Source organism: Salmo salar, chromosome ssa18, assembly GCF_905237065.1.
Source record: "Salmo salar chromosome ssa18, Ssal_v3.1, whole genome shotgun sequence".
In the NCBI taxonomy this organism is placed as follows: domain Eukaryota; kingdom Metazoa; phylum Chordata; class Actinopteri; order Salmoniformes; family Salmonidae; genus Salmo; species Salmo salar.
In genome coordinates, this window is record NC_059459.1 from 13774028 (window position 1) to 13799971 (window position 25944).

At 42.9% G+C, this 25944-nt stretch overlaps 2 protein-coding genes and 1 long non-coding RNA gene across 8 annotated transcripts in view; 1 reads left to right on the plus strand and 2 right to left on the minus strand.

The window, feature by feature from the left end:
• Window positions 1-968: 968 nt before the first annotated feature.
• LOC123728697 (LIM domain-binding protein 3) lies at window positions 969-18615 on the minus strand. Of its 3 annotated transcripts, XM_045700763.1 has the most exons (8): window positions 13601-18615; window positions 5657-5689; window positions 4331-4677; window positions 3869-4235; window positions 3570-3750; window positions 3334-3454; window positions 2972-3087; window positions 969-2849 (listed from the first exon to the last, which is right to left on the minus strand). In XM_045700763.1, exons 1-8 carry the CDS (start codon window positions 13810-13812, stop codon window positions 2760-2762), a joined length of 1467 nt encoding a protein of 488 aa, XP_045556719.1. In that variant the 5' UTR covers window positions 13813-18615; the 3' UTR covers window positions 969-2759. The 3 variants fall into 3 exon arrangements, with proteins under 3 accessions (XP_045556719.1, XP_045556720.1, XP_045556721.1); XM_045700764.1 differs by lacking the exon at window positions 5657-5689; XM_045700765.1 differs by lacking the exons at window positions 5657-5689; window positions 13601-18615 and adding an exon at window positions 5246-5595.
• Window positions 18616-18950: 335 nt separating this feature from the next.
• Window positions 18951-25944, minus strand: part of ldb3 (LIM domain binding 3) — a 40787-nt gene continuing 33793 nt past the window's right edge. For 2 of the 4 annotated variants that reach the window (XM_014153925.2, XM_045700415.1), the window contains 3 exons: window positions 20186-20352; window positions 20029-20065; window positions 18951-19393 (listed from right to left, as the gene is read on the minus strand). In XM_014153925.2, the coding sequence (XP_014009400.2) occupies window positions 19285-19393; window positions 20029-20065; window positions 20186-20352 (313 nt within the window). In that variant the 3' untranslated portion in view covers window positions 18951-19284. Of the gene's footprint in view, window positions 19394-20028; window positions 20066-20185; window positions 20353-21783; window positions 21814-25944 lie in introns of all 4 variants that reach the window. The other 2 variants (XM_045700414.1, NM_001139663.1) reach the window with 2 other exon arrangements.
• Window positions 22111-22725, plus strand: LOC123728698 (uncharacterized). Its single transcript, XR_006760325.1, has 3 exons — window positions 22111-22160; window positions 22371-22447; window positions 22654-22725. It is a non-coding gene; the product is annotated as an uncharacterized lncRNA (long non-coding RNA).

The following is a 25944-nucleotide window of genomic DNA, read 5'->3' on the forward strand; positions in this document are numbered from 1 at the left end:
GGAGACTGGGCCAAGAAACACGAGCAATGGACATTAGACCGGTGGAAATCTGTCTTTTGGTCTGATGAGTCCAAATTAGAAATGTTTGGTTCCAACCGCCATGTTTTTGTGAGACGCAGAGTAGGTGAATGGATGATCTCCGCATGTGTGGTTCCCACCGTGAAGCATGGAGGAGGAGGTGTGACGGTGTGGGGGTACTTTGCTGGTGACACTGTCTGAGATTTATTTAGAATTAAAGGCACACTTAACCACAGCTACCACAGCATTCTGCAGCAATACGCCATCCCATCTGGTTTGCGCTTAGTGGGACTATCATTTGTTTTTCATTAGGACAATGACCCAAAACACACCTCCAGGCTGTGTAAAAGCTATTTGACTATTTGACCAAGAAGGAGAGTGATGGAGTGCTGCATCTGATGACCTGGCCTCCACAATCACCTAACCCCAACCCAATTGAGATGGTTTGGGATGAGTTGGACCGCAGAGTGAAGGAAAAGCAGCCAACAAGTGCTCCGCATATGTGGGAACTCCTTCAAGACTGTTGGAAAAGCATTCCTCATGAAGTTGGTTGATATAATGCCAAGAGTGTGCAAAGCTGTCATCAAGGCAAAGGGTGGCTACTTTGAAGAATCTAAAATCTAAAATATATTTTGATTTGTTTAACACTTTTTTGGTTACTACATGATTCCAACTGTGTTATTTCATAGTTGTGATGTCTTCACTATTATTGTACAATGTAGAAAACAGTAAAAGTAAAGAAAACCCCTTGAATGAGTAGGTGTGTCCAAACTTTTCACTGGTACTGTATATTGACAGTTTGGGCTGACGACAAGATCCTTCGGATACCAGGTAACACAAAATCGTATTGCCTAAAAATGGCCTTAATGGGATGCACAGCCATTTTATCATCATGTTGACGTCAACTTTCAGTTCTACACATCTTGATTAAGCATTATGTCCTCTTCCTCTTGGCAAAATTCACAATATACATTCTGTATCTGATTAGGGAGGAAGAGTCCATACAGTATATGGCTGACACATGGGATCTGTAAAAAATATTGACATTGACCTGTTGCGTATGATGAGTGTACAGGGGTGACAAATGGCTTTGTAGTGTTTGCTTGGGGACCAAGGGAACATACAGTGAGTGTACTATGTATAAATAGTGACTAGCGTGTGAGGCATACCAATTAGCCAGCATGGTTTCAACACTCTGTTGCACTCTAGTGGTTGGAAACTATATAACTAGTTTCAATATGCTGAACTTTCAAAACAAACGAGTTGCTTAAACAAATATTTAGCAACAATTCAAGTCTTCCCTCAATGGTACCATGTAAGGTTTATTTTGAACTGGCACTGACTATGCTTTCCTTACTCGATGATCTACATACATACGCATATCAAAAGTACTCAGTCTAGTGTTCTCAGAGTTATGTCAAATCACAATAAACCTTGCTACTCTTGTGGCACATTTACATACTGTAACTAATACTGATGTTGCCTCAGTAGACATGCACTGACAATCATGTACAAACTCTTGCATGCATACATACACTTACACAAACACAGAAAATACACAGATGTATAAAATAAACTCAAAGTAAAGCATCTGTACACAAGCACAAGGTCGCAACTGACCTTTAAGGTGTGTGCTAGTGAGAGCGAAATTATTGTGAATGGCTGTTTTTGGCCTTGACAGATATTTCCTATGAATTCTTGTTTAATTGTAGCACTTCATACAGAGATGCATAGACATTTGCTGTGTAAAATGTATTTGTAAGACCCCAGGCCAGTGCTTGCCTCTCTTACATGCTGTAAAAAGATCCAGGGTACTTCCTTGATTTCCACGTTTGAGACACATTTAAAAAATCCTAACTTCCCTACCCCATAAATATAAGTTTCCTCATCTCCTATCTGTATCCCTAAAGATGTATGTTACTACTGTATCATAATTTGAGATTACTATCTTTGTATTGTTTTTTGACTGGATTTCAAATGAATCCAGGATGAAAAAGTTTGAGTGATGTACTTCATATAATACTATGAACCTCTGTACGATGCAGCTGTCAACAAAAGGCAATATAACTTTTGCTTTATCAGCAATATAAACATCCATGAATGTTATGCTTTCATTTTATTCTATGTAAATAAATAATATAACTGTCAGAGTTGCAATAAATATCACTTAAACTATAATGTATAATAATAGCTCTGTGAAATCCAACAGTATTAGTAGGCCTACATGTGTCATGATATACTGTATCAGTTCACAGCGTGAGGCATTATCATGTTAAACCTAGTGTATACAATCCTAAAACGGTCTTACTACATTCACTGCAAGCTATTTGTGTCGCTATTTGGGGTTTTACATTCAAAACAAAGCACACAGTGTTGCTGTGAAATAAGGCATCTTATTTACTGAAGAACCCTGCTACTCCACTCAGTCTGCATGTGTCTGTAGCTCCAACCTTCCTGGATTGAGGCCCTCTAGGTACTCAGTGGAATAGCAAAAATGTTTACATCAGAATTCTCTGATATAAAATATACATTAGAATTCATTTGTCAGTGAAATTAATAAATACAAACCTAACTAATATTTTGTCACGACTGACGGTCAAATCTTGTCGCTATCATCTTCAGCTTGTGTTTTTCATAATTTACACTGAGATCAATGCCCCCTCTATAGGGCTCATTGCCAAGGCTTGGGCATAGCTACGTAAGTACCTGCCCACCACCCCATAAGGCTGCAGATGGAGCATTTACACATTGATGGCGTGAGCGTGCTTCTTGCACAGGGGCTTGTCCTTCTTGGAGTAGAAGGGCTGGCCCTCCAGGTTCACATGGCACACCTGTGGGAGAAAAACAGAATTGTGAATTTCACAAACCAGCCATTTTTTGTTACATTCCCAGAGATCTTAGTTATAACAGTTTTATACATCAGGAACATGTACAGCTGTGTAGTCATTCTTACCGCACAGACAAAGCAGGTATCGTGCCAGGTATGACCCAGTGCTTCAATGAACTTGTCTCCCGCTTCTACTGGGAAGTCACAGCCATGGCATTTGGTGCTGAAGAGTGAAATGTAATCTGAAAGAGAGAGGATAGACTGAAAACACAAGCAATGGGTGCAAAAGGTAACAAAGTTACATGCATTAAAAAATGTGTCTTTATGTGTATAATTCAAATGTAGTTCAGTTGCAGAAGCTGTTTTTGCAGAAGCTGTTTCCACAGAGTACATTATGGCAAATGTCAGCAGAAGCTGGTTTCGGCTCTAAAGGAAACATTTAACACTTGTGGCTTTTCATTATGTGCCATTCCATTTACGTAAAGTACCTTTCTCGCAGTAAGGCTCCCCGTCCTCCATGTGGAATAGGCTGTTTCCAAAGGCCTTGCCACAGGCAGCACACACAAAGCAGGTGGTGTGCCATGTCTGCCGCAGAGCATGCATCACCTCCTGCACAGGGACAAAAGGTTATTGTCTGGGTGCATTTGGGGATATATGCTGCATAGGCTAAACAAAGCGCTTTTGTGTGTTGTACATGTCTGTGTGTTTGTGTCTGACATCTCACCCCCATGATCTTGGTGTTGCAGCGTGCACAGGTGGGAGCAAAAAACTCTCCGTAGCAGTTCTCACAGTACACTGCGTTCTGCTCCTCCACAAAGCTGCAGTCTGCCAGCGATGTGTGGCAGTAGTGACAGTTGAACTCCTCTGGGTGCCAGGAGCGACCCAAGGCCACCAGGAAGGGTCCCCTGTAACGACAGATAGCGAATGAGGACAAAGGTGGTGACAACGACCATTTCTGAAGCCAAACACTGTGTTTCTGTTTGAGTGGCTGTGTTTCCACTGACGGTGTATCGTTGTTGTTACCGGATCATGTTGTTGCAAGCGCCACAGAGGGGTGCTCTGCTGCTGTTGGCAGCAAAGCGCTCCGCCCTTTGGGCTACGCCCCGGGCAATGGGAGGGAAGGGGGCAGGGGCGGGGTTGTAGGGGGCGGGGCTGGGATTATAGGCAGGGCTTGGGGCAGAGGGAGGGGTGTGGGCGGAGCCAGGGTTTGGGATGTAGGCTGGTGCTGGTGGGGCACTCTGAGGTAGAGCAGGCACTTTCATGCTGGTGCTGGTGCTCTTGCTGGGGTCAAACTTGTTGGCAAAAGAGTTGTCCGTGATCCAGGGTGGCCTGCTGGAGGGGGGTTCAGGGGCGGCCGGGGCTGTGGCTGGGGTTGGAACAGGGGCTGGAGCTATGACCCAAAGAGACACCCGGTTAGGTCAACACTATCCATACTTACCATATTATTAACACAAACGGCCACACAGCGCCACCTGCTGTAACTACCTGGCACAATGCAGGCTGTGCTGACCACCTTGGGTGGAGGAGGGCCCACAGGGATCTGGATGGAGCTTTGCTGCATGGGAGGCTGCTGCTGCATGGGATGTCGCTGCATAGGCGGGGCCTGGTGTATGGGGGGCCCCTGGTACATGGGTGGTCCCTGCTGCATTGGAGGCCCTTGGTACATGGGAGGTCCCTGCTGCATGGGAGGTCCCTGCTGCATACAAAGCCCCTGGTACATGGAAGGTCCCTGCTGCATGGGAGGTCCCTTCTGCATACAAAGCCCCTGGTACATGGATTGCCCCTGATACATGGGAGGGGCTTTTTGCATGGGGGGAGCCTGGCCATGTAGGCTGCAGAAGGATAAACAAGAAGCTGAGTGACATCATCACCACCTAGATTCAAACATATCTCTAACAGTCTTATTACTTCAGAAGCTTTCTGAACTGTCATTGATATATTATATAAACTTCAGAAGCTTTCTGAACTGTCAATGATATATTATATAAAACTATCTAAATTGGGAAACTGTACTACAAGTACCAGTTACTCATAAGGATACTGTTAAAGGGATACTTCAGGATCTTGGCAATGAGGCCCTGTATCTACTTCCCCAGAGTCAGATGAACTCATGGATATCATCTGCATGTAGTTTGAAAGAAGTTGCTAACTAGCGCTAGCACAATTGCTTACTAGCATTGGCTCGAAGTCATTGCGCTAGTTAGCATTGGTTCGCAAAACTACCTCTAACTTCCTTCATACTGGATGCAGAGTCATAAAAATCATATCCACGAGTTTCTGACCCTGCCAAAATCCCAACGTACCCCTCTAACACTAATATGCCTAACAATAAAACCTAATATGCTTAACAGCCACCTATCTCCTTCCTGACTCTGTGTCCACATATGTTTTGAATCTTACCTGGATCTCCTCCACTTCCCCAGACACGTTTAATGTAAAGGTTAGTGGGAGTTTTATATAGCAGAGACCCACAGAGAGAGAGAGAGAAAGAAAGACAGCCTGGTATCAGAGAGACAGTGTTAGAACAGAGAGCCTCGGTTATAGCAGTGAGAGAGATTCACAGAGCCGCCAACCAATTTCATTTGAGAGGAGAGAGAAACAGGTTTTGATACATTTGTAAGAAAGGGGAAGGTTAAAATGCAGGTTAAATGAACACTGTCAAAGCATGATTATCATCCTTAGAGTTAAAAATAGAGGGAGGGGAATAAGTGTGTGTTATTTCAAAGGTGAAGTTGACAATAAGGGAAGGAAGCACACTATCCAGACGTTCTATGAGCAGTGCCATCTGGATAAGGTTCCCCACAGAAGTACCTGGAGACTGAGGCAGACTGTTGCAGACTGTAGCTATAACGCAACAGAAAAGGGTCTGGGGTCAAAAACGGGTCAAACACAGTTTTTTGGATTAAGGCCATGTACACCTATACCTGCAAGATGCCGTGCTGCCCAAGACGTTTATTACTGATAATGGCATCCGGTTTTTAAATATTGAATTTGCAGATTTTTCCATCTAACTTTTCTCCAGTTTACTCTAAGATGGGGTGTAAATCAAGAATCATCCAATTTCTCACAAATTGTAACATTATCAGATCGCACCTGTTTCATACTAACTGCTAGTTTGACCACATAGTCAGCTGTGTAGCTTTTGAAGAGGGCAGCACCCAATCAGCAGTCCCTTTGAGGTATAGGTGAACTTGGTTTCGTAGTAATACCTTTGTGCGAGCACACATTCACAAAGGAAAAATATATGTCCTAGAGAAACAAATAAAACAAGATCCTAACACTGCCAAACCAAATGAAATTGATACACAGCTCTGCTCCTATATACCATATTTGTATTCATCATCACCATCAATCAAGGAAACCATATATGATACTGCACACACACACACATATATGCACAAAACCACTCATATTCTACACTCTGCACACAACCACCACAACTGGCTCCATTGCAAAGGCCAACACACCTTGCAACATTAGTTAACACATCCAATCCACATTAAAGAGAAAACAATGACATCATTATTAGGAATCTTTAAGGTGAGCCAGAGGGCCCACTTCTCACAAACACACTAACATGCAGGCGAGATAAATTCACTTCAAACCAGTGGTGTAAAGTACTTATGTAAAAATGCTTTAAAGTTACATGCCCTGATCTGTTTCACCTGTTCCTGTTATTGTCTCCACCCCCTCCAGGTGTCGCTTATTTTCCCCAGTGTATTTATCCCTGTGTTTCCTGTCTCTCTGTGCCAGTTCATCTTGTATGTTTCCAAGTCAACCAGTGTTTTTCCCATTCTCTAGCCCCCCCGGTTTTGACCCGTGCCTGTTTTCTGGACTTTGTACCCGCCTGCATGACCATTCTGCCTCCTGTGTCTGCATTTGGGTCTCACCTTGTGCCTTGATAAAAATACTACTTAAGTCATTTTTTGGGGTATCTGTACTTTACTATTTTTGACAACTTACTTTTACTTCACTACATTCCTAAAGAAAATAATGTACTTTTTACTCCATACATTTTCCCTGACACCCAAAAGTACTTGTTACATTTCGAATGCTGAGCAGGACAGGAAAATGGTCCTATTCATGCACTTATCAAGAGAACATCCCTGGTCATCCCTACTACCTCTGATCTGGCAGACTCCCTAAACATAAATGCTTAGTTTGTAAATTATGTCTGAGTGTTGGAGTGTGCCCCTGGCTATCCATAAAATAAAAAAATAAAAAGAAAATCGTGCTCTCTGGTTTGCTTAATATAAGGAATTTGAAATTATTTTTACTTTTGATACTTAAGTACATGTTATCAATTACATTTACTTTTGATACTTAAGTATATTTAAGACCAAATACTTTTCGACTTTTACTCAAGTAATATTATACTGGATGACTTTCACTTTTACTTGAGTCATTTTCTATTGACGCATGTACACTTTTACTCAGGTATGACAATTGTTTACTTTTTTCCACCACTGCACATCATAAGTTGATATAACGTTCACAGTTTTAAGCAACTGTGGTCACCACACTGGCTCCAGGAGATCCCTATAAAGTACAACTACTACATTAAAACTAAAGGGTGGATGGATGTGCTTCCTTATTTAAGCCTGCTGTTTATACAAAACAAAAATGACAATGGTTGGCTGAACGACAAACTGAGGGAGTAATATGTACCATACTCCTTGTTATGCAAAACTAACCAATGATTTAATATTATCCCCACTAGATACTTACAAATCTGAAGAGGGTATTTTACGAGCATATACAATTATCTATACAATAGTCCTCCTTTTTGTTAGTCACATTTAAAATGTTCACGTGTGTACCAAATTCTACATCATTTGATCTTTTCAGCCATTGCACTTTTAAGCAGTACATCTATCAACAGCTGATATTGCCTGTTGCCACTAGTTAGCCATTCAGTTGTTGACTAGAATAGTGTATCACAGCCATAAAAAGTCCCTTTTTCAGGACCCTGTCTTTGAAAGATAATTTGTAAAAATCCAAATAACTTCACAGATCTTCATTGTAAAGGGTTTAAATACTGTTTTCCATGCTTGTTCAATGAACCATTTAATGAACATGCACCTGTGGAACAGTCGTTAAGACACTAACAGCTTATAGACGGTAGGCAATTAAGGTCACAGTTATGAAAACTTAGGTCACTAAAGAGGCCTTTCTACTGACTCTGAAAAACACCAAAAGAAAGATGCCCATGGTCCCTGCTCATCTGCATGAACGTGCCTTAGGCATGCTGCAAGGAGGCATGAGGACTGCAGATGTGGCCAGGGCAATAAATTGCAATGTCCGTACTGAGACACCTAAGACAGCGCTACAGGGAGACAGGACGGACAGCTGATCCTCCTCACAGTGGCAGACCACATGTATAAACATCTGCACAGGATCGGTACATCCGAACATCACACCTGCAGGACAGGTACAGGATGGCAACAACAACGGCCCGAGTTACACCAGGAACGCACAATCGCTCCATCAGTGCTCAGACTGTCCGCAATAGGCTGAGAGAGGCTGGACTGAGGGCTAGGAGGCCTGTTGTCTGGTGAAGACCTGCCTCACATCACCGGCAACAACGTCGCCGATGGGCACAAACCCACCGTCGCTGGACCAGACAGGACTGGCAAAAAGTGCTCTTCACTGACGAGTCGCGGTTTTGTCTCACCAGGGGTGATGGTCAGATTCGCATTTATCGTCGAAGGAATGAGCGTTACACCGAGACCTGTACTCTGGAGCGGGATCGATTTGGAGGTGGAGGGTCCGTCATGGTCTGGGGCGGTGTGTCACAGCATCATCGGACTGAGCTTGTTGTCATTGCAGGCAATCTCAACGCTGTGCGTTACAGGGAAGACATTCTCCTCCCTCATGTGGTACCCTTCCTGCAGGCTCATCCTGACAAGACCCTCCAGCATGACAATGCCACCAGCCATACTGCTCGTTCTGTGCGTGATTTCCTGCAAGACAGGAATGTCTTTAACTTCCTGACTGATGTCGACATGCAGAGTGAGCGTGGAAGAGTGTGGGATAGAGCTACCACCATCACTCGATGTGGTGCGATCACTAACCGTGACTACTAGGTGCTCAACCAAGTGAGCTACTGTCATATCACTAATTATGTGGCCTTCACAGGGTGAACAGTCCCCATAAATGCCAACTCCAAGAGTATGCTTCTCCTTACTATAGCATGCAACGGTCCAGACTTGAACGGGCCTGTAGGGATTTTGTGCGTTTGTTAATTTAAGAAACGGGTTGACCTTCAAATTCAAGATAAGAGATGGAATGTTATAAAGACTACTTCAGAGTGATGTTAGCTACATTCAGCATTAAACAGGGATTTTTATATTTGGGTCAAACATATCTCACCATTAATGCTGTGAAGGGAACATTGACATTGTGGAGAAAGAGGTGTAAATTAGTCAAAAACTTGAGTCAGCAATCGCAAATGTTGCCAACCCCCACGAGCTTACACACTGTACTTAAGCAGTCTGCAGTGTACAGTCTGCACATCAAGCCTCATGGACGTTTTCCTTTCCATTCAGCTGTGATGGAGAGAGCTAATTCAAAGAGCATTGGAGAGAAGTTTGTCCCTGTGCAGGCAAGCAAAACAGTTGCACAGACCTAATTGCACTCAATAGCATGTTTCCAATTGGGGGTTGTTGCAGTTCATTTAGCACCACTTTTCAGATATAATTATTTGTATTTTCTAATGAAACATAGCCAATGTCATGGCCTTGCTCTTTTGATCCAGCTAGTGTCCCACTCCCCAGTAAAAGTTGACATGTTTTTTTTTAACTCTCCTGTCCCCTATCCCCTATCCCACATGTACCTAAGCAACTCCGCACACCATGTGTGGTCAGTCTGTCTGTCACTGTGGCAGTCTGTCCAGTTGTGTGTATACCTCAGGTGCTCGGTTCGGAACCCAAGGGCAGGGTGCGCGTTCGTTTGGGCAAAGTGTTGGTTCGAAACAGGGTGGGAGGTGGCCCTTGCTTATAAACCTAGTTTCTTAACGAGAGTCAACAAGAGAGGTCTGAGAGACGGTTTAGGGCTCACTCCACATACACATTGATTACTTTGAATTTCTTAGACAATCTTAAACCCTCTCTGAAATACTACACTGTAATGGAAAAAATAAGGCAACACTTTATTTGGATAGTCCCTAATAGATATTTTATATACAGTCAAAAGTTTGATCACACCTACTCAAATCAAGGGTTTTTCTTTATTTTCTACAGAATAATAGTGTAAAATAACAGTGTAGAATAATAGTGAACACATCAAAACTATGAAATAACACATATGGAATCATGTAGAAAAAAAAAGAAGTGTTAAACAAATCAAAATATATTTTATATATTTTAGATTCTTCAAAGTAGCCACCCTTTGCCTTGATGACAGCTTTGCACGCTCTTGGCATTATCTCAACCAGCTTCACCTGGAATGCTTTTCCAACAGTCTTGAAGGAGTTCCCATATTAGCTGAGCACTTGTTGGCTGCTTTTCCTTCACTCTGTGGTCCAACTCATCCCAAACCATCTCAATTGGGTTGAGGTCGGGGGAATTTGGAGGCCAGGTCATCTGATGCAGCACTCCATCACTCTCATTGGTCAAATAGCCCTTACACAGCCTGGAGGTGTGTTTTGGGTATTTGTCCTGTTGAAAAACAAATGATAGTTCCACTAAGAGCAAACCAGATGGGATGGTGTATTGCTTCAGAATGCTGTGGTAGCCATGCTGGTTAAGTGTGCCTTGAATTCTAAATAAAATCACTGACAGTGTCACCAGCAAAGCACCCCCACACCTCCTCCTCCATGCATCACGGTGGGAACTGCACATGCGGAGATCATCCGTTCACCTACTCTGCATCTCACAAAGACACGGTAGTTGGAACCAAAAATCTCAAATTTGGACTCATCAGAACAAAGGACAGATTTCCACCGTGTTTCTTGGCCCAAGCCAATCTCTTCTTCTTATTGGTGTCCTTTAGTAGTGGTTTCTTTGCAACAATTTGACCATAGTGGCCTGATTCAACCAGTTTCCTATGAACAGTTGATGTTGAGATGTGCCTGTTACTTGAACTCTGTGAAGCATTTATTTGGGCTGCAATCTGAGGTGCAGTTGAAGTCGGAAGTTAACATACACCTTAGCAAAATACATTTAAACTCAGTTTACTGACATTTAATCCTAGTAAAAATTCCCTGTCTTAGGTCAGTTACCACTTTATTTTAAGAATGTGAAATGTCAGAATAATAGTAGAAAGAATTATTTATTTCATCACATTCTCAGTGGGTCAGAAGTTTACATACACTCATTTAGTATTTGGTAGAATTGCCTTTAAATTGCTTAACTTGGGACAAACGTTTTGGGTAACCTTCCACAAGCTTCCCACAATAAGTTGGGTGACTTTTGGCCCATTCCTCCTGACAGAGCTGGTGTAACTGAGTCAGGTTTGTAGGCATCCTTGCTCACACACGCTTTTTCAGTTCTGCCTACAAATTGTCTATAGGATTGAGGTCAGGGCTTTGTGATGGCCACTCCAATACCTTGACTTTGTTGTCCTTAAGCCATTTTGCCACAACTTTGGAAGTATGCTTGGGGTCATTATCCATTTGGAAGACCCATTTGCGACCAAGCTTTAACTTCCTGACTGATGTCTTGAGATGTTGCTTCAATATATCCACATAATTTTTTTTCCTCATGATGCCATCTATTTTGTGCTTCACGGTTAGGCTGGTGTGCTTTGGCTTGCAAGCCTCCCCCTTTTTCTTCCAAACATAACGATGGTCATTATGACCAAAAACAATTCTATTTTTGTTTCATCAGACCAGAGGACATTTCTCCAAAAAGTACGATCTTTGTCCCCATGAGCAGTTGCAAATCGTAGTCTGTCTTTTTTTATGGGGGCTTTGTAGCAGTGGCTTCTTCCTTGCTGAGCGGCCTTTCAGGTTATGTCGATATAGGACTCGTTTTACTGTGGATATAGATACTTTTGTACCCGTTTCCTCCAGCATCTTCACAAGGTCCTTTGCTGTTGTTCTGGGAATGATTTGCACTTCTCGCACCAAAGTATGTTCATCTCTAGGAGACAGAACGCGTCTCCTTCCTGAGCGGTATGACAGCTGCGTGGTCCCATGGTGTTTCTACTTGCATACTATTGTTTGTACAGATGAACGTGGTACTTTCAGGCGTTTGGAAATTGCAATTAACTGTCAACATTCTATTTGTCCAATGTCAATATGTATGGCCTTTCTTGGTCCCCTAGATGGGACACAAAAAGTTTTTAAAAACATTAGATTTTTTTAATCCTACTGACAAACTACCATTCATCTGCTGTGATGGCCAAAACATGGTTATCTGTGAGGGTCCAACAAATGTGTATAAACACAGCTCTGAATGGTCCAAAAAATCAAATCCAGAAGTCCAAGAAAGTAATCTGGGACACCCCCTATTGATGGTTCAAGGGAGTGATCTTGGGTATTTCACCAAGATGCAATATCTGTCCCATGTAATTATGTCCAAAATAAGTTATATGCTAACGCTAGCAAGCTGTTGCATATAGACTGATTAGCAGTTGATAGTTTATCTATTGGGGACTATCCAAATAAGTGTGACCAAAATAAATCTTCACTTTCATTCTTGTAACACTTTTTTACACCCTGTATACTCTTACATCCACTATTTCAGCATAAGAAAATAAAACTCTCCGAAGTCCAACTCAATCCATATTCCTCACAAACCTCGTCTGCCACCCATAAAATAGCAACTACGTACTAGCTTCTGCACCACCTATCTCAACCAAATCCACACAGCCCGCCAGACACGTTGGTCTATTCGATACTGGGAGGGTGCTATCTATCCCCTGACTGACATAAAAAGGTAGAAACTGTGACAGGGGGAGTGATTGAGTGACTGTACCTACACGGTGTAGTCAGAGCAGACGAGATACGGGAGGATGCATGCATCAGGTGGTAGTTTCCCCCAGAGGGTACTGCAGGGAAAGGAGCAGGAGAGGTGGGTCGTGCTTTGGGGGATCTAGGAAAGGGAATTATGGGAATTCTTTGTGTGACATAATGACTGTAATCACTTTGTGAATTCTCTCTAGATTTGACAGTACCGTCTACTTGCTATAAGGGGGGGGTGTATGGCAGTGATGACCAACCACAGCAGCAACAGCTTGCACAGGCCCAGGGCATATCTGTTGTGTTGAGGCGGGTCAAATAAAAGGATTAAGATGGATGGATGGTTATGATGAGGGCGTTACGGGTTAAAGGATGATGGGTTTTGCAGACTCGCTCTGTATGACTACAGTACTCCACTGCCTTGAGGCTCTCTGTTCTCACACCGCTCACAGACATGGGAGGTCAGGTCTTCCCAGTGTCTCTCTCCTCACAGGTTCCACACAGTCCAGGTGATCACAACATCAGACTGTTTGACTTACCTTGGACACTGAATATGGACACTCTCCCTTGTGAATGTACTAAACCCAAAGCCCTGGCCACTTACACACATACTGCTCATGAAACCTTTTACCGGTGTAACTGGAACATGAAAACAAAAACACACATTTTAATCTATGTTCAATCAATCACGAAACAGATGACAAAGGGGAAAACATCAGAACAAAAACAGTCCCCCTCAACGAAGGTACACACAAATATAGCTACACACCAAATAAAAAGGAAGAGCACCCAGTTGGCGGAGGACAACAAAACCACAACAGGCAAAAAATGTTCAACCCACACAGAATTACCTCTCAGGGGTGGGTTCAGGGGCTACGGGGGCGGGCTCTGGAGACTGGTAAGCAGCAGTAGGCGAAGCCGCCTGATTGGGCGAAGCAGCGCTAGCAAGGAGAGCGACATGTGTGGGGCTGGTGGAAACTGGAGCATGCTCAACAGGGCTACTGCATAAGAGGTTAAATTGCATTGAGAGAAAACCATCAGCAGTCTGGGGCCCGAAATCCATATGTAGGGCTGTGTGTATATGAACTAGAGGGTTAATGTCAGCACAAATAGACCTGTAAGGTTATATGGCCTCAATCACATGCAAAACCAAAAGCCTTGGAAATGCTCAGCCCAAAGCAAGGATGTCCATCAAGGAACAAATGGAGAAAGAGTAGAAAAACAAATCAATGACAATTATTCACAAGTCTTATCTTTCAATATCAGGATTTTGTGTCAGAGGTGAGGAAAAAACCCTCTGCAGAAAAAAAAACTCACAATCTGCTCATAATAAGATAAAAACGGACATTTGAACGATCGATTTTGGGTGAGTCACTGGAGAAAGCACAGAGACTGGCAGGGGTGAGTGGGGTGAAATCTGGTTGTATTTCACTCTTAATGGAAAGCTGCCTAGCTACTACTGCAGGAATCGATTGAGCATAATGGGGAATGACTAAATAACTGCGTCAAGACGAGCGCTTCGTCAACCATGTCCAGGGCCAGAGGGCACCACCTCACTATATGCTTGATATACGCAGTCCTTACGCAATTAACACAGTGCATTACACATTGATTTGGACCTGTATAGTGTATCATACTAATATAAATCAGAGACAATCTAAGGTGCTGGGAGAGTTTCAGCCATAAACTCTGCAGGGGGAAAAGGATTAAACAGAGTATATACCAACAATAGCAAAAAGGAGAGAAAAATGAACACACTCAGTGAGCATGGCACAATCAATGAGTGTACGCTACAGAACATCTGCGAATTTACTTTTAAACATGAGTGAAAACGAACAGTGGAGTTCCCCCAGATCTTGACATTTAAAACACAGCTGACTTTGACACGAGGCCAAAACATTGAGTGAATGACTGCGGGAGAAGGTGGGGTTGAGGACTGGGGAGAACGGAATGAATGCAATGCCCAGGGGGAGCTGCCCGGGCTGGTGCAGGCTGGGGGACAGAGAGGGTGGCAGGCATCTAGCAGCAACAGGCCTGGTGGTGGTAGACCGATGGCTGACCCCTACTCACTTCCAGCACCCTGACCTCCTCTCCTGGACATCAATCTGACCAGGAAACAGTGGTCTCAGGCGGTCATTTAACCCTTCATCACTTTCTGTGGTGAACTTTGGAGGTTAGCAAGTGCTCCTAGGCTGTGGTGATAGTGGGTCTGTCTATGGTGTGTCTCACAGCTAGATGTGTGGAGCGAGGAGTGGAGTGTTGGTGTGTCGGCAAGGGAGGATCAGCACAGATAGACAGGTGGTAGATGCTCTCAGTTTGAGTGACAGTTAACAGAGGAAGTGCCTTTGAGGCTGGGTACAAGGCCGGACAGGCCACAGTCACACAGATACAAAAGCCACTATCTCCAGTTGCTTCTGAATCCAACCAATGAAACCTATTACTAGGATAAAGTATTATGATCTAGAACACCTGATTTGAATTATTAGCTGGTTGATAAGCTGAATCAGGTTTGTTACAACAGGGGTTGGATTGAAAACCTACAGGAGGGGAGCTCTCCCGGAACTGGGTTGAAGAGCCCTGCTCTAGAGAGACCTCAGCTAAAAGTTATTTTTAGCTGATGGGAGTGTAGGAAACCCCTCTCAATTGTGTTTCAACTGGCCATCCTTGGCAATAAGTAGATTAACTCATCTGGCATAGGTACAGACATCTAACTTCAATACTACTGGATCTCTATTTGAACTCAGACAGCCATGTACACAGACACACAGACAGACAGACTTGCCTCACAACAAGGGGTTTACATAAATGGGCATTCTGTGCAGGTCATTAGGTACACACAGAGGACACTGGCCTTCAAAATACATGTACCCTCTTCATGCAGGATTAATAGATTGCATTGGCTGAATTGCTGGGATGTATTTCCAGATGTTTCCGAGGGAATGACTGTTTCAAGTTAGGGGCAGATTAAGGATAGTGTGCTTTGAAGGCTGAAGTCAAAATGTGGTGCCTCAAATTAACAACACAAGGGGAACTAGATAGAAGTAGAAAGAGGCCACACCTGACAGAGATGTTCAAAATAGAAGATTGCATACATGTGCCACTCTTTCATCTGCCAATGATCTATAAACAGTTTGGAATTTGAAATACTTGATCTGTAAACTAAATGACGCCATTTAATTTCTCACTTTATCTCACTGTGGAAGGGAAAAACTTAAGGATACCAACTTGAGGATAGTTTTAAAGAGTAACAAATGTATAGCGCCCCCCACTGGTAACATCTGCTTGGCACAACTGTCAACATAGGGAAATTGTGATCTCTCCCACTAAAGCAGCTGGGTTAGTAAGGCAGCTCCATGGGCAGGCAACCTGACACCTCGCCTACCATTTCACTCTACTCCTCATTCTCTGGGAGAGAGAGACCACTCCGCGGTAGGTAGGCAAACACTGGCGTGTGTTTGCATAATACTGGTGAGGTGGGCAGGCAAGTGCAAGGGCAGTCTTTAGCAAGGGGGAGAGAGAGAGACCGGTGCATGCTCTTACAGGCAATTAGGAGGATAAGAATAGAGATTACAGATAGTCAAGGCAGGGGCAATGTGTCTAGTACTAGGTGGTTTAGAGACAACAAACAGGTATTTTACCATGTCCAGCTGCCTCCTGTACATCAAAGCAGTAGTGAACTTTAACCATGGAGGTTAGGGTTCGTGGGAGGGTTTTGAGGGAGGGGGATGGATGGGCTTACTGGAGAGTTGTCATAGATGAGGAAGACACTGACAGACAGGTGATACAGGCAAGACTAAGATAAAGAAACACAATGATTCAGACAGACAACATGAAGACAGACAAACACACAGCTGTCCACAGGTACCCCTCACCTTCTGTGCCCTTTACCGGATTCTCAAACAGGACGTACAGTAGGTCTACATTAACTCTACCTTCTTGATTGCCAAAACTGTCATTAGTCCCATGAATTAAACCTACAACATAACTTCTTATCGCCGACTGTCACATTATTTTTGAAAATTATCATTAAGAAAATGGGAAGTCACATGAGTCCTAGGTCCCTAAAATGAGCCCTAGGTCCCTAAAATGATCCCTAGGTCCCGAGAAGTCACAAACTGCAAAAACACAAATCCTGCCAGGAACTGAGCACACACACACACCAAATTACTTTCCACTCATTTGGAGTTGAGGGTGGGATGAGATAGCTATGGAGTGATGTGCCGAAATTTGATGCGAAGCAATGACACCGGTCCTGATGTTTTGGAATGTCTGGTGTGTCAGTTCTAGAATCTGTGATGAAGAAAAATGAGGGAGTGAGGGATAGGAGGAGCAGAATACTGAATGGAACTGAAGAGGAGAATGAGATCTTGTAGGTGGGGCGGAGACTGAGGCTTGAGTATGATAAGAGGAAGAGGAGGCGTGATGAAGGGCGAGAGGGGGTCAGCCACCCAGAGGCACTCCAGTGCAAACACACTGTCTACCCAGCATGCATTGCATGCAGGTGGAAATATCTCTCAGAGGAGGTGAAGAAGAAGGGGGAGGGGGAATGATGCCAAGGAGCATGTCCAGGCAGGGAAGAGGCAGTTAGCAAAGATTTCCAACAGTTACAAACGGCCAGTAATAATCCACTCATCAGCCCACAGCAGAGCTAAGTAACACCAGTTCCCCTATGTTACAACCAGACAAGCAGAGTTACCTTTCAAAGGGCTTTCAACACCTTCAAACAACGCCTCGCCGACTCTCACTCCTCACATATTTGACTTCCTGTTCGCCTTTCTTATGCAGGAGGACGGGACGACACCCAACAGGGTGTTGTCTGACGGCTGTGCTTGAATCCTGATATGATAGTCCCTAACTTCTGCCACATCTGACCTCCTTATAGTAGCAGCTACAGAGACTCTTGCCTCACGGACAGACCATTGATATAATACTGCTTCTACGTAATAACAGACGATCAACAATTGCTAACAATTGACGGCATGATTATACTAGAGCTAATGATGGCTGAGTTCAGTACAATAATTATACAGAAATGGCCCTGTGGAACAGACTGAATGGCATGTGTGGAGAAGAACAAAGCCCTGTTTTCCAAAGGTGTACCAATGAAGCGCGTCAGTTCATCCTTCTGCGAGACATATGATAATTAGCTTGGTTTATTTCTACAGTGTTTCTAAAAAACTTTTCGGGATAACGTTGAACAAATCGCTTTGAGATTGGATTTGTAATAGATATCTTACAAAACACTTGACGTGAGGCAATATACAGTAGGTTGGTATTATGTATGGAAAGGTTATTCCAAAGCCACCTGCTTTATATCAAAATCTCTCCGTTTCTTTCTAGGTCAAGTTGTTTATATAACAGCTCAAATGCCAAAGTAATTGAAACACAAATGAGAGGACAGAGGAGCACAAGGCCTTTATAAGGAGGTTCTGTGAAGAAAAAAATCCTTGACCAACTTGCTTAAATAGTGAATACCCTGGTAGCTGAAAAGAAAACAGCTATTCAAACCTTTCCAATTACCAATGATGAAATTGAAAGATACCGTCAAAGAAAATGGATGAACTTCTCTCATTGAAGTCGAAAGCAAACTCATGGTCAATATGGAATCCAATCATTTTCCTTCTGATTGAAGTCATACTCGTAATCACGTGGCCATCTGGCCATGAGCCAGATTGGAACCTATCCTTTCATATTTTTAAAGATCAGTGTAATGCACAATGCAGGCAGCACTCCTAATTATCCTTAAATTTACTTTATGCCATTCATGCTCTCTGGGAAATTCTCAAATTCCTCACTTTCTCATAGGCTGCAAGGGTTTGCTGTTCTCCACACATTCCAATGAGTCAGAGTCCGGGGATAAGGAAACAAACAAGCCATGTTTCATTTGTGAGTGATTCATCTTGAGATTCAATACGACGTTTGCTGATATCGGGGAAGTGTTTATCCATAACTGGACCCTTGAGATCTCGTTTAAGTTCTATTTAATGGTTCCTTGGTGAAGTGGTTCCTGTGAACGTTTTTTTTTAAAACAACTGAAGTTTGTGACTCATATGTATAATTGTTTGTCTTCTCTAAGAGGGTGTTGGGTTGCTATGCTATTTCCTCCATAGCTTCCATTTAAAGCCTGTAAACTGCTACATCAAAACATAATCTCTTCTCTTTTCAGAGTAACAATCTGATATGAAAGCAACTAAAGGAACATTTTTAATTTAGTGGTATTGTTTTAATTCATACTTATCACAATGTCAAACTCAAATAGTGATAATTTACGGTTGAAATACAATACAACTTTCTTATACAGCTGCAATTACTTTAGAAAGATAGCATCAACTTAAATAGCCAAAATAAGGGGGGAATATGACATTGGGCTAAAATCTTCATTACAACATGTGATCAACAAGTATTGAACAACCCTCTTTCCACTAACTCACATTCCAGTATCTTTAGCCTGACCTTCTTCTCACTCACAGTCCAACTGTTTTACCTGCTCGGCACTTCTCTGGTTGCTACAGTTACGTTCGGTCTGACACATATTTTAAACCAGGGCTTTTTCTGGCAGGTTAAGGATCTGAGCAGACAGGCCATTGTGCCAATTTTTCAATTTGGCAAAACGTGGACCTTTAAATTCTGTGTCAAACTTTTCCCTGTGGCATGAGGAAAGAGAGAAAGGAAAATGGGGGGGAAGAGAGAGAAAGGAAGAAAAGGGGGTGGGGAGGGTGAGAGACAGGTTAGGGACTGTGGCCTCCACTCCCCTGCCTGAGTCCTGTGAGGGTCAGAGTGCACTGGGGGCTCCCAAATCCTCAACAAACACAACACAACCCCACTGGGTGGATCTATGATGTCCTGCACCATACTGTATCAGGGAATAAGCCCAGGCTTGAGAAATCCCTCATGAGGAAACAAAAAGTGATATTTCTGCTCTGTGTGTGTGGCAGCAACACGTTCCGTGGCATTTCAGCTGTAGGAGTCTAACAACTGCTGGGAAGTGGGAAAAACATGTGAGCTCATAATGAGGGCTATCTGTAATCCATGTGAGGGGCACCGCAGCGTCGATACACCTCATACTATTCTCACGGTTGGCTCAGCAAGACATGACTCACACTAACCTTCAAGTTCACCACAGAGAGTGGTGTGGAGCTGGGCCCTGTGGTAAGGCTGAGTGACTCAGCGACCCTTGACCACTAGCTAACAGCAGAAACTCTGCTCTGGCCTCATCTGGGGGCAATGGCCAAATACAGCCTATTTGCTAGGCCTCCAGTCGCTGCTGCTAGCTGCCTACCTTGATTTCCTCAGATGTTCCACGTCTGGGTCTTGCACTAAAGAGAGAGGGGGAAAGAGAGAGAAGAACCATCAGTAACTGAGTGTGTGGCAGGGTAAGAGGGGTAGACTAGACTAAATTAAACAAGAATAGAAATTAGAAAAGCAGCACTACTTACTGAACTCCGTTCCCGTGATGTGGGCGAGGAGGCGGAAGGACTTGGACTGCACCTGGGAGGAGCTGCGGGCCCAGTCATTCAACTCCATGTCCCTGTCTGCAGTCTTGATCACAGCCTGATAAACTGGGGAGGCACTGTCTACCTGAGCGTCTTTTACTGGGAGCGAACTGGAACCACAGAGAGAGAGCTGGCTCGTCACACTGGCACTAATTCATGCCCACCATAGCCTGACAGCAATCAGGGCGAATAGGAAATGTGGGGTGTTATTCGAATTCTGATCACAGTGTTAAAAACTGCAGTCTGGTGGTGAGTTTTTATTATTGGGGTACGTCTGAGTGTATACATATAAAGTACCATAACTAACCTTTGTAGCCTACTTAGACGACTAAGGAGCATTTAGGAGAATTGGGAGAGAATCTATTTCAAAGGCTCCCTCTTCACTTTTATTTTGAGATGTAAAAAACAGGCTCGTTCTTGCATAAGGGGAGCTGCGAGAGAGGAGCTAAAAACTGGACATTAAAAAGCAGCATCCGCCAGCATCTGCTCACACAAACCAGTGATAAAAATGGTAAAAAGCTGTCTAATAGTTACCTATTTGCAGAAGCTTGCACACGAAGCACTATGGCTACATTACGAACCCTGTGGCATCTTTTCTCAATAGCATATTTCATAAATATAATTTCATACAATAAAAACACACATACTGTACCTCTAGCAGGAGGAAAGAGCTCAGAACATTCAGTTTAGTGTCATCATTAAACTAGTATAGTTCCTGGTATATGGCATAGCTAGTGCTGGTCAGTTGCACATTACTGATTGGGAGGTTCAGAGTATTGAGGCCAGCACTTAATGTGTTCGTCCTCCGTTCATTTCCTTTTTATATCCATATAAATCATGCAGTTCTTTTGCAATACAAGAGATTACTGACCTGTGATAATGTCGCAGCTGACAATAAAACCTATTTTACAGAGAGCCTTGAACCATAAATAATCCCTGTGTAGCCAGCAGGGCAGTGGACTCCGTCTAAGAAACGGTTTGCTATACCAAGACAAAAATAATAATAAAAAAAAACGCCAAAAGAACAAAATTATGATTCTGTGGTTGACCTGTTGAGCAATATCAGTTTGCAACACACTCTGCTTTTCTAAAAAGAAAAATGTTGTTTGCCATGAAAACGTCTAATCCATGGCAGTTTCCCATGCATTTCAATCACAATACAATTTTCAGCACAATTTTCCAAAGGAATGAAAAATTGTTTGTTAGTAATCAGTCATTGATAAAGACCCACAATCCCTGAATATCAAAACACCATACTTATAGTGATGTCCTCAACAAACAGCTGCTCTGCAATCGACTCCCGTCAAACTATGACGTCGTCATTGCATTACGGTGCAGAGGCAACATCCGGCAATTCTAGACATCATTCCATCAACCCACAAATTACGCCAATTGGTGGCGTGTAGAAAATTGCGATCGGTAACAAAATCTCCATTCAGAGTGAGGATGTAGTGGGTTAGCAGTGAGGGGAACGGACGTAAGGAGGGAGGAGACAGCACACAGGCTGTGCTTCGTAGGTTGTCACAGAGTGGTCTACTTACGCCAAGGGGGAGCCGGCTGGGACTTCCTCTCTGTTCGGCAGGGAAGGGGTGGGGCAGGGCGAGGTGGGGCAGTGGATGGATGGAGAGGGGTGGGGGAGAAGCAGCATGGCATGGTGGGTGGGATGGACAGTGCGGTGATTGGGTTTGTTGAGGAGGAACCGAGGAAGTGAAAGAGGGAGGATTAGATATGGGCCCCATAGCGGAAAGCATAGAGTGAGACCCTCAGCTTTCGTTAAGAGAAAGAGAAATTTCCCTTTTCTCCACATATGAACAAAACAATTTGTCTGGTTATCAATTTCTAAAAAAAAGTTATCCGTTTACATGAAGCATCCAGGTTGAGGCTTGCTACCAGCAAGAACATGGAGCACTCTGTGTCGGTAAGTCATGATATTATTGTTTTCTTTTACATTGCATGATTTTAGGCTGGGTTTCTGTACAGCACTTTGAGATGTCAGCTGATGTAAGAAGGCCTATATAAATACATTTGATTTGATGATACTAGGGAGGAGGCCCTGGGCCAGTGGGAGGTCATGGGTGAGGGCTCTCTCTCTTTCTAGCACTCACTACTGCTATCTATCTCTCTCCAGGTGCTAGAGACAGAATGGTCCCGGGACCTCCAGAGCCTTCTGACCAACTACCTGCGATCTCTCCAGAGCACAGACAAGTAAGCTACAACCGTAATAGTATACTTGATTCCTAATGTAAACCTGCTTCACTATGGCAGTCTGCCTGTGTGACAACATATTGTAGCATATTATCCAGGGCCACTAGCTGGATTGGATTTACTGTACTCACGCCAAAACTCATGCTCTCTCCTCCCTGTAAAAATCTTCCAGACATTTATTAAAGCTAACATGTGTCCATCCTCAGGTGAGTCTGCTGGGCCATGGAACACATAAAAACCTGCCATCCTGTTGTCAGCTATATGCTGACAGTTCCCTGATGAAGGAGACAACTACCAAGGCTTTCAAAGGCCATATTTTGGGGATGACTAAATGCAGTAACGTTTTTTATAAACTAATTTAAATTGTATTGTTAGATTACAAAACAATAACTTTCATAGAATGTTTTTTATGTAGTTCTACACACTAACTTTTACTAACTTCTGTGGTAACTTAAACACAAAGACAACACTTGGAGCTTGTGATTCAAAAAGTCTAAATTAAATGTATGTCCAGAGTGAATGAATGTTTATTAATGTATATCAGATACATCACACAGGTGTGTCAACTAAAATATATATCCCAGACAAGATTGAAGAATTGGACAAGTAGAAAAAGTGAAAATAAGTCAGTCAATGATTCTGTCCGGAACAGTTTGTATGAATTTGAGTGGTTATATACAGTGCCAGTCAAAAGTTTGGGCACACCTACTCATGCAAGGGTTTTTCTTTATTTTTACTATTTAGAATAATAGTGAAGACATCAAAACTATGAAATAACACATATGGAATCATGTAGTAACCAAAAGAATTGTTAAACAAATCAAAATATATTTTATATTTGAGATTCTTCAAGTAGCAACCCTTTGCCTTGATGACAGCTTTGCACACTCTTGGCATTATCTCAACCAGTTATGAGGTTCACCTGGAATGCATTAACAGGTTTACCTTGTTAAAAGTTAATTTGTGGAATTTCATTCCTTCTTAATGTGTTTGAGCCAATCAGTTGTGTTGTGACAAGGTAGGGGTGGTTTACAGAAGACAGCCCTATTTGGTAAAAGACCAAGTCCATATTATGGGAAGAACAGCTCAAATAAGGAAAGAGAAATGACACTCCATCATTACTTTAAGACCAGAAGGTCAATCAATGCGGTCGCAGTCGCAAAACCATCAAGCGCTATGATGAAACTGGCTCTCATGAGGACCGACCCAGAGTTACCTCTGCTGTGTTTTTGTGAGACGCAGAGTAAGTGAACGGATGATCTCCGCATGTGTGGTGCCATCCCATCTGGTTTTCACTTAGTGGGACTATCATTTGTTTTTCAACAGGACAATGACCCAACACACCTCCAGGTTGAGTAAGGAATATTAGACCAAGAAAGAGAGTGATGGAGTGCCGCATCAGATGACCTGGCCTCCACAATCACCCGACCTCAACCCATTTGAGATGGTTTGGGATGAGTTGGACTGCAGAGTGAAGGAAAAGCAGCCAACAAGGGATCCGCATATGTGGGAACTCCTTCAAGACTGTTGGAAAAGCATTCCTCATGAAGCTGGTTGAGAGAATGCCAAGAGTGTGCAAAGCTGTTATCAAGGCAAAGGGTGGCTACTTTGAAGAATCTAAAATATATTTTGATTTGTTTAACACTTTTTTGGTTACTACATGATTCCATGTGTTATTTCATTATTTTGATCTATTCACTATTATTCTACAATGTAGAAAATTGGTAGAATAAGTAAAAACCCTTGAATGAGTAGGTGTGTCTAAACTTTTGACTGTACTGTATTTATTTTTTCAATAAACAAATATATACAGTTGAAGTCGGCAGTTTACATACACCTTAGAAAAATACATTTAAACTCAGTTTTTCACAATTCCTGACATTTAATCCAAGTACAAATTCCCTGTCTTAGGTCAGTTAGGATCACCACTTTATTTTAAGAATGTGAAATGTCAGAATAATAGTAGAGAAAATGATTTTTTTCGGCTTTTATTTCTTTCATCACATTCCCAGTGGGTCAGAAGTTTAGATATACTCAATTAGTATTTGATAGCATTGCCTTTAAATTGTTTAACTTGGGTCAAACGTTTCAGGTAGCCTTCCACAAGCTTCCCAAAATAAGTTGGGTGAATTTTGGCCCATTCCTCCTGACAGAGCTGGTGTAACTGAGTCAGGTTTGTAGGCCTCCTTGCTCGCACACGCTTTTTCAATTCTGGGATTGAGGTCAGGGCTTTGTGATGGCCACTCCAATACCTTGACTTGGTTGTCCTTAAGTCATTTTGCCACAACTTTGGAAGTATGCTTGGGGTCATTGTCCATTTGGAAGACCCAAATGGACAATGCAGCGGCGTCTTCCTTGCTGAGTGGCATTTCAGGTTATGTCGATATAGGACTCGTTTTACTGTGGATATAGATACTTTTGTACCCGTTTCCTCCAGCATCTTCACAAGGTCCTTTGCTGTTGTTCTGAGATTGATTTGCACTTTTCGCACCAAAGTACGTTCATCTCTAGGAGACAGAACACGTCTCCTTCCTGAGTGGTATGACAGCTGCGTGGTCTCATGGTGTTTATACTTGCGTACACTTGTTTGTACAGACGAACATGGTACCTTCAGGTGTTTGGAAATTGCTCCTATGGATGAACCAGACTTGTGGAGGTCTACAATTTTGTTTCTGAGGTCTTGGCTGATTTCTTTTGATTTTCCCATGATGTCAAGCAAAGAGGCACTGAGTTTGAAGGTAGGCCTTGAAATATATCCACAGGTACATCTCCAATTGACTCAAATTATGTCAATCAGAAGCTTCTAAAGCCATGGAATTTTCCAAGCTGTTTAAAGGCACAGTCAACACAGTGTATGTAAACTTCTGACCCACTGGAATTGTAATACAGTGAATTATAAGTGAAATAATCTGTCTGTAAACAATTGTTGGAAAAATTACTTGTGTCATGCACAAAATAGATGTCCTAACCGACTTGCCAAAACTATAGTTTGTTAACAAGAAATGCGTGGAGTGGTTAAAAAATGAGTTTTAATGACTCCAACCTAAGTGTATGTAAACTTCCGACTTCAACTGTAGCTTACATGTCAAGAATCTAAGCCAACCCAGTCTGCTTTGCCTCATATTTACGCACACGTCGGTTTTGTTGCTAAACAACCAAACCGTCTATGCCTTTGTAAAAAAAATTACAAATCTACATCTGTGCCTTAGAGCACCAAACCAAACCCCTCCAGGCAATACAAATAGTAACACACCACAAACACCACCCTTACACAAACAGATCTCACTGCTACCTACTGAAACAGTCTGAGTTGTATGTTCCTTCTTGACACATACAAAATACACTTAGGATATACAGTCCAGTAGAAATATTTTAAAAAGAAGGGTAACAATCCTAGATCATCAGGGCCTGAAAAGACATCCTGATGAAGTAAGTCTGCGGCTTTAGCTTCTCCAGCACAGCGCGGATACACTACACTGTAGTACTAGACTAGTTCA

Excerpts from the sequence above, each read along its gene's own strand:
- LOC123728697 (XM_045700763.1), bottom strand. The coding sequence starts at position 13,812 with ATGGATTTCGGGCCCCAGACTGCTGATGGTTTTCTCTCAATGCAATTT. Across the intron at positions 4,678-5,656 it reads CAGTCTGCCTCAGTCTCCAG|CCTACATGGCCAGGCTCCCC; the intron begins GTACTTCTGTGG and ends ATCCTTCTGCAG. Across the intron at positions 3,455-3,569 it reads GCAACACCAAGATCATGGGG|GAGGTGATGCATGCTCTGCG; the intron begins GTGAGATGTCAG and ends GTCCCTGTGCAG.